The sequence below is a fragment of the Lissotriton vulgaris genome, chromosome 9 (genome assembly GCF_964263255.1).
Source record: "Lissotriton vulgaris chromosome 9, aLisVul1.2, whole genome shotgun sequence".
Lineage (NCBI taxonomy): Eukaryota > Metazoa > Chordata > Amphibia > Caudata > Salamandridae > Lissotriton > Lissotriton vulgaris.
The window spans coordinates 324,045,902-324,060,417 of record NC_141697.1 but is presented as its reverse complement, the minus strand read 5'-3'; the positions used below and the strand labels follow the sequence as shown (position 1 = coordinate 324,060,417).

Below are 14,516 nucleotides of genomic sequence, written 5' to 3'. Positions count from 1 at the left end.
GAAAGGCACCAAAACCACGTTGGAAGAAGAACTCAACAACCTTAACACCAAAGACCACAGGATACAAATGACATGGAACATCAATGACAATCAAATCAATTTTCTGGACGTTCTAATCACTAGATCTGATACCGGCTTGAGTACAGACCTCTACAGAAAGCCGACAGACCGCAACAATACGTTGCATTTCGCTAGCTTTCATCAAAATTCGTTAAAATGTCACTTACCATATAGTCAAATGTTGCGAGTTAAACGCATTGTATCCAATCCGGAGATTCTGGTTCAACGGATAGATGAAATGAGTTCAAGATTCACATCCAGAGGATACCCAAAGGAAATCACAGAGGAGGCCAAGACTAAAGTCTCCAGAATTCAACGCCAAACAGCTTTAAAAAAGACAACCAGAAAAGAGACCAACCGGATGGTGGTCGTTTCTAAATACTCAACAGTGAGTGGAAGATTTAAAAAAATCATTTTGCAACACTGGAGAATTCTGGCATCTGAACCTGACTTTAAAGACATGTTCAAAAACCCTCCGATTTTTGCTTACACCAGAGCTAACAACCTAAAGGAGATCCTCTCAAAAGAGACACCCATTTCACCCACCTACAAGGGCACCATACCGTGTCTTAACTGCAACAGTTGCAACAACATCATAAGAGGTAACAAAATCAACCACCCCATGAGAGGAACAGCGATTAATTTGAAAGTCAACGCAACGTGTGATTCGTCCAATCTAATTTACCTCCTCAAGTGCCCATGTGGCAAGACTTACATAGGTAAAACGGAGCGAAAAATCAAAGTCAGATTAAACGAACACAAATCTAATATCCGGACAAAGCAAACCAAATCCAGTGTGGCGGCACACTTCATGGAAAATCAACATACCGTGGCACAATTGAAATTTTTGGTCCTCGAGATGATTGAAAAAAAAGAAGGAAGAGACAATAATAAGTTTCTACTACAAAGGGAAACTTCATGGATTTACTTTTTGCAATCGTATAAACCTTTTGGGCTCAACGATCGAATAGAGCTAAGTTGCTTCCTGTAAAGTACCCAGCCGGGTACATAATGGACACATTTGTATTGTGCGAGTTCTCTGAGATGTCAATTGCACTTTCTAGTTTATCATCATTTTTTAAGCCCACATTAATGTAACTGATTAGCATCCATTGTCATCTCACTATTCTGTTTAATTTTAATTAGTTTCTGTTTTCTATCGTTTTTTCTCCCACTTGTCAACCTGTTTACTACACCGTGTCACCTGCATGCCCTTTATGTTCATGTCACCTTCCACTCTACACCGTTCCAACATGGCCCCCATAGTCAACAGTATTAAGTCCTTCGTTAATTTCCTTGGTGGCTGATCCCGCGTTACTTTTAAGTTTGTCTATTTCACTCGCGAGCTGACACTTCAGCCCGGCGCGCCTGAGCTGCAGTAAGAACCAGGAGACTTCTTCTGTCCCTCTTTGAATATCACATATCGGTAAGCGCATTAATGTAAAACCGACAGCCAACCTTCATTTCACACTGCACTCGCGTTTCGAGTGATTACTTAACCGCCCGTTTTTATTTCTCCCTCCAGCACCGCGTTACAGCTTCACTTACACGTGAGCGCGGATTTTGTTACTCCAGCCTTCTTGTAACGTATGCACTCCCCAGTTAGGTGCATTAATTTCATTCTGACACAGCTTCCTGTCTTCTAGTGGGCTTACTTTGCCACATCTTCTGGTGATTCATACATCGGTCTATATTACTGTTCTATAGTCTCTCCACAAATGTTTGCACAAACTTTTGTTTCGTGTTTTGGAATGTACACTTTTGGTTTTACATTCTTTTTGGGAATTGCTCTGTTTGAATACGCTATCTTGATAACATTACTATGATGCCAATATAGATCGTTCTTCTTTTTTGCAGTGCTCCTTGAGAAAGGGTTTTGGACCCGAAATGCATCGGAGCAATGATGATTTTGTGATAAACATAGTTAGTTGGATGAAAATAATCCACTGATGAACTTTTGAAACAAGAAATAACTCTAATCGAATAAATTTATAAAATCATATGGAGTCAAATGATTCTTTGAACCAGAGGGAGTGCCCAAATACTGGGATGTGCGCATTTCCAATGTTCACACGTATTTAAGTCTTAAATCTGGCGTAAACGGACGGTTACGCCACCAGTTGGAGCACCTTTAAATTCACATGAATATATTTGTGAAGATTCAATTTCACCTTACTTATCAACAACGCAGTGCATTGCCTATCCCACTTTTGTCTTCAGAAAATGCTACCACACGCTTTCGCGTGTGGCCTAGAGCTTGCGGTTACGCGGGTGGGCATTTACAAGCAGAGGCACCACCTGGCTTTCCTCTCTCGTCAGCAGCGCATGCTTGGCCCCCACTCCCTTCTGTGTTCTCCTTGCTTGGAGGGGCCCAGCTCTCCCCAGCACACGCACGCGCATCACTCGCGAGCTCACCTCCTGCTCCCCCTCTCACAATTAGCTTTTGGGGCCACGCTTGTATTTCAGTGATTGTTTGGTTCACTAGGCCGTAGCAGCATCGTCCACAATAATGTGCCACAAAAACCATGATTAAACAAAACAAGTATTGACACAGCCCAAAGAGTGCCAACTAACTCCAGACATTTGCTTTGGCAAAACTTAAAAAAAAAAAAAGGAATTGTATGATAATCCATTGTTTCTCAATCTGTATCGTACTGGCTATGTAAATGAGTTTCATATTGTATCTGTGCAGTTGTTGCTGCCAGATGTGTTTATTATACGTACAGTGCTCGCCTTTGATGTTGCTGCTACGCGTGTTACCCTTGCAGCGCTTGTTGTCTCAGTCTTTTTCTGTGCAGTGCGCGTTCTAGATGATCAAGGCTTACACTACAGTATCGACTGCAACTATTTACTGTCAGTGCAGGCTGCCGTTCCTTCCTGGATGCTTTTGACCCGGAAGTAGATTCTCTGATGAAGGAGGTGCGCTGGTTGTTGTTGCCGGTGTTCGCTGCTTTTATCATGGGTTAGCCGAAGTTCCTCTCCCCGGGCATGTTACGCCGGGGAACATTGCCCTGACCCCCCCCCCAACAGGATGGGTAACCCTCAGCCGGACCTCTATGTGACAGAGTGCAGGCCCTAGTCGTCCCCTCTGAGCTCCCTTGTTTCAGATGAACCCGAAAGGGAGTAGGACCTGAGCCGTACACACTTATCTCTTCTGGGGCCCGCTCCCACAAATGTCACAGGGGTCAGCCTTAAAGAGCATGCTGCACGGCGCAAGTGCAGCAGCTGGAGGAGCATCTGAGCCAGAGCCAGCAAAAAGAGCGCATCACTGACACCTACAACCAGGACCGTCGGCAGCAGGTGAACCGGATAGAGACGCCTTGTCCGGGGTAGAAAGTGCTGAATAAATGCAGTTACAGACTGGGCGAAACAGCATAAGCTTTCTCGCATGCACCCTGTGGTCTTCAGGCACAGACCATGGGGACTGTTCATTCCATGGACACACATAATAATCAGTGTTCCCCAGGCTCAGATTGTGACACTCAGTACACTCAGAACAGGGCTTTTAAATACCTGAAACACAGCTAGGGGAAGGAGCTCAATAATTGCATAATCCCATTTACACAGCACCTAAATCAGCCACAGACACAACCACTACACCTGAACGCCAAGCACAGTGTGAGGCACAGTCACGAATGCGTCAACACTACAATATATAATCTAAGGCTTTTAGAAGGCCGCAGCAGGAATGTTTACTTTCCCCACAATAGATATTTGCGTTGATTATCAAACGGCATTGGGCAGTACATTGTGGTAGCTCGCACCTTTGAATCTGCAATTCAAAGCATTTTAGACTAGATGACGTACTACATGTTTGCTTCTCTAAATTATGTACTTTGTTTTTTTATAACAATAACCTAAATTGATGGGCCCTCCACTTTTTTATATGTCCTCGCATGTTCTTTTAAATACCCATGCCTCCTAATTTAGGGGCTGGTTCCCAAAGAACTTTTGAGGAGGCATGTCTTTCCCTGAGAAAGTTATAGAGACAAATGTTATGTTGATGGCATTTGTATAACGCACGTTTGGCAAAGCTGCCCATTTCTGGTTGGAGGGCAGTTGTCAGCTCAGTAAGCCTTGTGATTTTCGGTTTCTGAGATTTATGCCAGTGGACATAAACCAAATTCTTATCAACCGCTTAAGTGGGTAACATGCCCTTTGCCACGTGATTAACATAGTCTAAGACTAGAGATGCTGGCTGTGTGAATGTTTGTGCTTGTTTTATTTTGGTAGCAAGTGTTATTGGGAGCACTGTGATAGCCCGCTGGAGGTCACATTAGCTCCATGTTGGATATATGTGAAATGTTTTGTCAAAGGTGTACTGTTGGTTGTGTTGTGTGTAACTTCAGGGTGGCACGGTTTTTATCTCACATTAATCCAGAAGTGCAGTCTAGTGCTGTGCATGTTTGCTCTGAAAAAGTGTAGTCACAGGAGATCAGGACTAAATGGTGACATGAGAAGTGATATACGTAACCTTTTCCAAGATAGAAATACTGCCTACTGATGTACATTTACATCACCCAAGTGTGGTAACAACTAGAGCAGCAGAACAGTTGGTGAAATAAGCAGAACATATGCAATCTTAGGACAGATGTCTCCCACTTGCCCTGGGACAGAGCTTTATTTTTCCATTTTCTCTGTATAGGTCAATTTTCCGGACTGAGTGGCATCAAGGAGCTGTTGTTAGCCCAGGTGGTCAGTGACGATTAGGTTGATTAGTTTCTCTAGGACCTTTGCCTGGTATGGTAGGAAGGAGATGGGTCTCTAGTTGGAAAGCATTGCTGAGTTCACAGATGGTTTCCTGCGCAGGGGCATGATGGTGGCATGCTTCCAGGTGAACGAGAATGGAGGCCTTAAAGGTGGGTGTTAGTACTTCGCTAATCAATAGGAGTCCTTTGGTGAAGGTGTGGTGGGGCAAGGGTCAGAAGGAGCTCCTGAGTGGATGGTCTTCATAGTAGCAGCGCTTTCGACGGTGGTGATGGCAGGCCACAAGGTCAGGGTTCTTTTATCGGCTATGCTCGGAAGTTGAGTGGCAATGGTGAATGGGTCTTGTTGAGGGTGGAAATTGTCTGTATAGGGAGGTGATTTAATTACAAAAGAATTGTGAGAACTTGTTGCAAAAGTCTCGTGAGGGGGTGATGTTGCTGAAGGCGGCAGAAAACATGGTGAAATCTTTGATGGCGAATATTTCCTAACTGCTGTTGATGTTGATGCTGGCCTTAATGCGATCTGAAAGAACTGTGTGCTTGGTGTTCTGTATCTGCTGGGGTTAGTGTCTTATGGCAGATTTGAAGATGCCTTTATCTGCGATGTCTCAACTTGTTCTTCATTTGCTTTTTAGTTGCTTGCAGTGACGTTTTGTTAGCCTGTGTTCCTCTGTATATCAGCTGGCCTATGGTTGGGCTCTTGCCATTGGGATGCATTTGATTGGAGCAAGGGTGTCGACATATGCGGTGATCCAGCTGTTTAAGTTTTTGATGGCTTTCAGCAAGTTTCTGGTGTGGTCAGGCCTGTGCTCGGAAAGGCTGAAAGTCCACTCTTCTTTAGACATGCTTTTCTAGCATCGGCAGATGTTTTCGTGGTGGTTAGCTCTGTGATGGTGCGGAATGGGTATTCTAAAACTGACGAGGGTGTGGTGTGTCCAAATTATAGTTCCTGGCTTCTCTAATGTGATTCTTGCTGCTCGAGGAGAAAATCGGGTCCAATAGGGGGCCAGCAGTGTAGGTGGGTTCGATAACACGCTGGGTGAGGCAAAGGCTTCCGAAGTTTCATAGAACGGCCGTGGAGTTTGGGTTGGTGCAGTCTTCCAGGTCAAAATTAAAGTCTTAGAGGAGGATGAAGGAGATGGCATTGATGATGAGAGGTGCAACGAAGTACATGATGTCAGTGGCGAAATTGCTGCGGGTGCCTGGTGTCTGTATACAAGAGTTCCGCCCAGAGAGAAGTTAGATGTGATGCATATCTTGAGCGTGAGGTGTCCCAGGTAGCTGGTATGGGTCTCCGTGTAGGTGGTGCAGCTGATGGTATCTTTGAATATGATGGCGACTACACCTACAAGCTTGTGCTGACGGTCGTACCTAAAGATCTTGTAGGTGGCGGCGGGAATAGCTGTAGCGTTGTCCGATACCGAGGTTGGGTTTATCCATGTTTCTTTGAGAAACAGAAGGTCCAGAGCATGGCCTTGCAGTAGGTCCCATATATCCATGGCGTTTGATGAGCGAGCATATGTTGAGCATGTAGGTGCATGATGGTGTGTCATCTGTGTGAGCATGAGCAGGTAGCTAGCTAGCTTGTGTGAGCTGTGGGGTGCTGTTGGTGCGGGATTGGTGGGTGTGGAAGAGTGCATGAGGACTTGCAGAGGGAGTATGTGAACACTCCTTCTGTGTTGTGGCAGTGGTGCGGCTAGTGGGGGCCGTGGTTCAGAGAATGGAGGAGCGCCCAGGGTACCGGTGGGTAGGGGAGAACCGGGGTTCTTGATGCTGGGTGTGGTTCAGATGTGGATGAACTTGCCTTTGGTGCACCAGTAGTGCGTTTGATTTACAGCATCATTAGGTAGAGGTCCTAGGAGTCATCTCGCTTGGCTGCTTCGTTTTGGTTGGAAACCAGTGATGCCACTTCCTGTGCAGATGGTTGATGGTAAATCCAGTGGTGTCACTTCCAGTGCAGATGGGCGTTGGGTCAGAAACTGTTCTCTATACAGATGCAAATGATGCTAGTTAGAATATTCTTGAGCTCGGAATACATACACATGCTTTGTTTCCGTGCAGTTAGGAGTATTAAAGAGAGAAGATATCCTTATGCGAATTTGATCTGGTCCTGCTCCGACTGTAACAGTCCTGCCTGGATTGCCAGGCCACATACCTTGGAAATCGGACTGCTTTGTAAGACTTCACCTTCCTCATCCAGAAAGGAAAGGAGACCCAGAGCTGGTTCATGTATGCCATCGAGACGTGCAGCTGGTGTCTAAAGTATCCTGGATGCACCCAGCTGTTCTGTCCCAAAATAATAGTCACCCCGCTCGTCCCTGCAGAAAATACGAGGCATGTGTATGGTGATTTTCATAGAATTTGACAAATGCAGCTAGTCCGAGTGAAATATTTGTGGCCCGCATCTGGTTTGTGCAAAATGGTGGAACTTGTTAATCGTGAACCTTCTGTAACCAGCATGCAGTTTAACACATATCAGAACATTGAAATGTTGGGAGCTCCATTGCAGACAATGGAGTGCTCCCTGCTTCTACTGGCCGGTAACGGCCCGCAGAGCAACATTCCAATGTTCTACAAAGGCTTCTCGAAGCTCGAGGGGATTTATATCCCCTCGAGCTTCGAGAACCCTTTGTTTAATTTGTTAGAACATTCTGCCCTCTAGTGGCAGAATGTTTTAATAGCCTTATAGCCCTTCGTAGCAGGGCTATACCGGCAATTAAAGTCCCGCTGTCTAGTTAAAGTCCCTCGCCTTCGGCTCGGGCCTTTAACGATTCAGCTGGCCTTTAATAGCCGGTATAGCCCGCTACAAGGCTATATTTCAGCAGCTGCAGATTTATTTATTCTCAATCTGTACCAAAGACTGTTTTGGTAAATTATGGTGGAACTGGCAAACTTTATGAAAAAATGAAGTATAAACAATGACTTGTTGACATGCATGGTTGCCATTCGAAATGCAAGATGTTGTTACATGTCACCGAAGGAACATCTTGCAGTCCCTACTCATTTAGCAGCTGTGTGAAAATTCCACTTTCCATTATGGAAAGGAAATATGTGTTGCCTGTATCCTAAAAACGTCACCGCTTTGATGTATGCAATTGTTCTTTCCTTTCCCACACTTGTACCCATAGCCTACCTAGAAGAGATCCAGTCAGTGCGTCGCCACACGAACAGCACCACCGATCCCATTAGTCCGAACCCACCTGTGCTGGTACACTGCAGTGCGGGGGTTGGTAGAACCGGAGTCGTTATTCTGTCTGAGATCATGATTGCTTGCTTGGAGCACAATGAGGTGACTGTTTCTTTCTTTGTTAATGTGATTGAAATGTGCCAAATAATTATATTATCTTTTATACATCAGACATGTGGAACTTTATTACAAATTCTGGTTTCTGAGTTTACCATCAGCAATTGCTAGGATGCTAGATCATTTACTGTACCTCAGTGTTTGTATCAGTCACTACCACATACGATCTCACTCTGAAACACTTAAGCCATTTTACAAATTAGTGGTTAACTGGTTATGTGCTTCTGGGTAACGAGCAGTTATATGTAGGAGTGATGCATTTGTGACATATGTTCCAGTTGTATTTTGAAGTACATAATAATTGTGCTGCTAGCAGCTGAAGGGTAATGTGGTGGTTGCTGACTTGGTCTGGAATACCCATGTAGGGAGTATTTGTCAGCGCAATGCAAGGTCTGCCACAGACTGAGGGCCCTGGAAACAGAGTTTCGTGGTTGAGGTGTAGGCATTCAGAATGCTTTCGCTCTGACTAAAATGTGGCTGTGCTAATATGTCTGTCAAGTACTAGAGCAACTCCTGCTGTACAAATAGTTTGACATTTGAATGGGTATCAAAATATGCACACACCTGCAGGCTTAACTACTTTATGGTCTTGCACACATCGGTTATTTTTCTGCATATCAGACAGTATAAGTTTCCATAGCATTTGCCGAGCTGTGGAGGTAATTCATTGCTATCAATGGGAATAGTCCCTTATATCCTCTGTTACTGGTGGCGGATCCTTTCCTCATCACCAGGGAAAGCAGGCGTTGATTGGACTCCGGATCATCTCTTGTATCTATCTGAGAGTGCTACAAAGATGCTAGTATCATCTAGAAGGCATCCATAGGCTTGAAGAAACAGCCCAAACATCTATCTTGTTCCAGGGCCATGTATCCTTCGAGACCATATGCAGGGGATCCATGTGGGCTACGCACAAGTGTTCTGCTTGCACTAGGTTGTGGTTGGGAGCCTTTGGTTCAGTGCCCAGTTTGGAAAAATACTTCATATGAATTGAGAAAAAATGTATGAGAATATATTTTCCTGGCCTCATATAGTTATGTTTGTCTTCTCAAAAGGTAGCTGAAACAAGGACAGGCTGTACCGTATTCACTGCAACAACGATTGCACCAATATTCCTTTGCTCCACATTCCTCAAAACGAGTCCTTATTTTCACTTCTCAATATATAACCTATAACCATGGAAAGAGATAAAATGACGAATCAGGGAATGTCCATTGACACTAAAAAGGGTCGTTGGAAGTGCAGGCATCCTTGCTCCCCAAAAATGATTTACATATGTGCTGGAAGAAATTATCAGTACATCCAGTGAGCCAACAGGAAGAACGGCTCATGTACTGCTAGCAAGGGTCAATATGATGAGTTATTTGCACTAAGAGTCGAGAAAGGGCACACAGATTTCAGATTCTTTGCTTTGTTTGTGAGGTAAATGCATTCAGATATATTGAGGTCTTTCTACATTAACAGACTTGATAGCCAGGGTGTCTGTGACAGTCTTCCCTCAAACCTTGCTACCAAAGCTTCTGAGGTGGAGATAAGAAGGTGGCATCTAGATTTAGGATACCTCTAGTAAGGCATATGGAAGACCAAAGCAAACTCATGTGAACCTTCATATAACACAGATCAGACAAGATGAAGGAATCCAGATCTAGAGAAAACTAGCTGTAAATATCCGTTGGAGATGCCGACGGAGGAGTGCTCAGATGGCTCCAACCAGAAACAGGCCATTTGTTACAATCCCTGCAGCCTCTTGTAGCCATTATAACGTAGTTTCCAAGTTGATGATCCCTCTCCAGGGCAGACCTGATCTCTTGAATGTGTAGGCTAAATGTTTAGCGGCAGAGTTTCTCAAATGGTAGACCATGTTGCCACAGTCATTTCCTTTCAGGGGTTGTGGCCTCGAAGAGCCTTGTACTGTAGTTACCATCATGTAAGCGTTCTCTCCCAATGCGGCAGATAACAGCATTCCTGGCAGAGGGAAGCTCCCATGCGGAGGCTCTAACTTGTGCATGTTTTATTCATGAGTGACTCGTGGAAGTTCATTTGTAGCATATCTGGGCTTTGTTTATTGCTTCTCATAGCAGGATGCATGCATCTGAGAAGCTAATCAAACGTACTATTAGATTCCCCCTCAATATGTATTTTTTATTTTATTTTGCAGTAAAGGAATTAGGTGCAAATTCTTAGCTAGGTCTCTCTTTCTTGTAGATTTGTATGCTTTGCGCTTCTGTAATTTAATAAGTTTCCCAATCAGATACATTAAGGAGCCTACTTTAGACCTTTTTTCTGTCAGGACCGTGATGGAGAATGTTATGTCTGTCAGTTATTGTGAGAGTCCATTCTAGCTTATCATATGAGAGGTACTATTTTCTCTTTCAGAGCACACTTGAATTAAGACCGACTGTAAGGGATCCCAAGAATTCCATCACACTTCTACAAGTTTTCACTGAGCAATAGCTATCCATCCATAACAATCAATAGTTGGGTCTTGAGAGCAACTCTGAGATGTGATTTCCTGCTCAGTGAGCCCTTTCCCTCTGAGTCGTGCCAGCTGACAAGCCTCATCGGACCTCACATGGCATTGAAGGTGGGAGAAACGGAGAGCATCCTAGAGGTGGGACTCTCAGCTGGAGGAAATGCAGCAAGTGGCTTTATTCTCCAAGGCGGATACCCAACCCCCTCCTGGTAACTGTGACAACCATCTTACCGACACAGGGTGGAAAGAAAAATGCCTTGATACCCCTGGAGGTCTGGCACAGTGGGTCTCATAGCGCAGGCCGATGTAATTTCCTATATTCTCAGTGACCTGATTGAAGTGGAAGGGGTTCTGGATACATCAGGATCCATTCGGCAGCTGGGAGAGTTGGAGCATAGCAGATGATATCTGCATCAAGAGAATCTGTGATTCTCCATTTCCACACAATTCATACTTCGATAAGGCAGTGGCATGGTAGCTAGGCATGGCAGCAGTGGAGTGGGTGACCAAACAGAGCAGCGGTAAAGAGCCTGTGAAACACAGTGTAGCAGGGTTTCCGTTCTCCCACAGAACTGTGCACAGAGATCTAGAACCTGGGTGAGTTAGGGTGACCCAAAACTCACCTTAGTATCAGAAATCCCCTTACCAGGCTAGCTACAGTGTCTCATTGGTACTAACAACTTCCCAATGACTTAGACAATCCAGAACATGAACTTAGGGTACCTCAGGTATCGTGGAACACATGAACACTCTTTCGCTATATAATCATTTCAAACTAAAACTAGGAGTCAAAGAACACACGTGCAAGTTTGAAATATTTATTTTTCAATGCAAGGTTCTCAAACGCAGTATCTTATATAATATCAACATACATATTATAAAAATCAAAGTTATCAGCATAGTCACTAGTCCATAATAAGCGAACGGTGATAGCATATTATAATGCAAAATCTATAGAAATTCTGTATCAACTATATTTCGCGCACCCTATTTAGCATACTATATTATAGCTAAGAAGGTCTCATTTGGGGTTTTAGCAGGGCGGGCCCATACCTCTAATGGTCAGTAGGAGCAGATCACATCAACAGCTACCAGCTCTCTGCATGCGAAGCATCAAGTGTGTTGATTCATTCCCTGTAACTCTATCTTAAACCCGCGTAGAGCCCAATGTTGGCAGCAACATTATTTGTGTTATGTCTAATGTGGTGCGAGGATCAGGCCTTCAGCAACCTTGTGTTAGGTTATTCTTAGAGGGTGCAGTTCTCAGTGTGCAGACAGTTGTACCAAGTGTACCAAGCACAACTGATAGCAGAGCAATAACATATTATTCTCAAATAAATCACATCTTTCGTCTAGGTTGAAAGCTACAATAACAATTAGGTGTCGTGTGCAAACTGAAGCCGAAGGAAAATATGGTGTTTAAACATTTAATAAACTCATGCTAACTTAACACAATATATAGAAACGCAGTAACCATATGACAACAGAGTGCCTTGATGACACGCTCTCTGAGCCTTGCTTGAGAAGGGCAGTGTTGTATGTGGGCAAAAACTGTTCATGATATAGAAGACAATGGAAGCTTGATTGCGCCCTGGGGCAGAATTCACTAGTGATCCTAGTAGCATCCCCTAGCAGTCCGCAAGGTGACACCATTGATGGGCTTTATTGAGGAGGAAGGTCAAAGGAGGTTGACTTAAGGAAATACTTGAACATAAATTGAACAACCCTGTGATTGCTGGACGCTTAGCTTGATAGTGTCTCAACTCCTTTTCGTCAGCATACCTGTCCCCTCTTTCCTTTGCAACAGAAATTTTGCAGCCTGCGTTGGGGAGCAGGGTGCATAGCCCTCCTGTATTTTTCGAGATATGTAAGTTTCAGATTAAGCCTAATTTCCCATAAGGTGTTCTGCCTGGGTTGCCTGCTTGTTCCTGTATGTTGAGACCTGGCTGGTGTACTGCTTGCACTGAGTGGAAAATGGTGGTGACAACCTTTTATTCCGAAGACCTGTACAGTGCATAATATTGAAACAAGGGTGCGCAGGTTGGATGCAGAAACATCAGATTGCAGTCAAAGGCTATTAAGGAGAGGATGACTCTCGTGACCAAGGAAAACTGTGCCCTCCTTATCTCGGGCTTAAACAAGACATCTAGGATAAGGGACCACGCACCGCTTTCCAAAGAAGATCAGCAGCGCTGCCTTAAGAATCTGCCGGACATGTGGAGCAGCACCTTCATGAAACTGGGTCAAGGGAGAAATGTTTAAGGCTTTTGCTGAATTAGCTGTGGAGGAAACTGGGAATTGCTAGACCATTGGTGGAACAACTTTCTTAGTACAGGTGGCGAAACTTTAAAACATCTTGCGTGCTGAGATATGAAATATACAGGAGCATCTCATGTTTTAGCAGGAAATAACCTGCCGGTTCTCAACATAAAAATGCAGAACCGTTCTGGTGCATTGGCATAAAAAAAAATGAACAGCTCTCAATGTGAGGGCAGAATGCCCAAGATCCAAGAGTGCCCCAACATTCACAGTAACACTACATTTAATTTTACAACTGGCAGCTGTAATCAGTGCTGACAAGACAACATTGATACCCCCTTCGGCAGCCCTTTCGAAATATTTGTAGCTCGGTTGGTGGTTACGAGAACAGACTGGAGCTTTAGTCCCTGGCCTAGGCTCGAATCTATAAAACTATTACAACAGGTAATCTGCAGTGCGTTCTTGCGGTCAGTCAAGTGACATCAGTCCACCTAAACCACTGCCACTCATTATCAAGAGAATAGACACGTTGTACACAATGCAGTCTTCCACATTCAGCTGGTGGTCTTGGAGAACTTTAATACAGTCCATCCCTGCAGATCATGCACTCGTTCCTCACCATCTTCAAACGTGGACACCCTAAAGCATTACAAACTCCTAGAGAATGACAAGAGCTCACATAATGGATGACGGTAATCTGGTCTATCCAGTGCTTCATTTGAGCCAGTGGGTTCCGTTGCTCGCCTCAAACACTCAATTGTCAGGACCAACACATAATTGTCACATGAGCACTTCTGGCAGCTGAAACTTGTTGGCACTGTTTTTTTTATATATATATAATTTAGAGGTGAGCAGAACAGCAACTGTTTATTAATTCAGTATGCATTAAAAACAACTAATACCTGACTCCCAAGCTGTTTCTATAGCTTTGGGGGCTGGGAATAGTCTGAATTGTCACACTGGTAGCAGTGTTCTGGTTAGTGGGTGTGTAGCTACTGTCATTGGCAAAACTGGCCGTGGCAATGGTGCAAGCTGCAGAGGCCTCCTGACAAGAACATTTGGCACTTTTTTGTATTACAAATTAAGCAATGAGTCCATCTCGCAACATTTACAGAGGAGGTGTTCTTATCGCTGTACACAGCACAGGAGGTGGATGGTAACTTTTCGGTTAGCACCATAAACTAAATATGGGACTTGAAGAGCAGAATGTATCGGCCATCTAACATAACCGAATACTCCCTATCTTTTGCTCATTATTCCTACATCATGACCTGTAACTCAAGGGATGACCAGAGCACCAGTCCGGTCCCCCATGCACATTTCCCAAACATGCCCATAGAAAAACAACGCCCTTCCAACCAAGTACTCCCCTACAGGGTAGTGTGCTCCCTGTCCAATAATGCACTTTAGCGACTTGCAGTGGGATATAAAGTGTTCTACAAATACAATTACAAAATTCTGAAAATAAGTGGTACAAGACCACTTAAATCGTGCTGTGAAAAGAGAAAAAGCAAGTGACTCAGCAGTGGGGTATCAAGGATACCATGGGGCCTAAAGCTAGTTACAAAAATTGACCCTCTTAAAACTAATTGCCTAACATTAAACAGACTAACAAAATTAGCGCAACCTCGTTAGAAAATAGAAATTCAGAGAATTAATTCAGGCTTAATGTAGCCCAGGCTAATGAAAAATTCTTTTTTTTTTTAAATGGAAA

General features: G+C 44.1%; 1 protein-coding gene across 2 annotated transcripts in view; it reads left to right on the top strand.

Annotated features, from left to right (window-relative positions):
- PTPN21 (protein tyrosine phosphatase non-receptor type 21) overlaps nucleotides 1–14,516 on the top strand; it is a 369,019-nt gene that overhangs the window by 337,354 nt on the left and 17,149 nt on the right. For both annotated transcript variants that reach the window (XM_086937623.1, XM_086937622.1), the window contains one exon: nucleotides 7,895–8,055. In XM_086937623.1, the coding sequence (XP_086793749.1) occupies nucleotides 7,895–8,055 (161 nt within the window). The remainder of the gene's footprint in view (nucleotides 1–7,894; nucleotides 8,056–14,516) is intronic.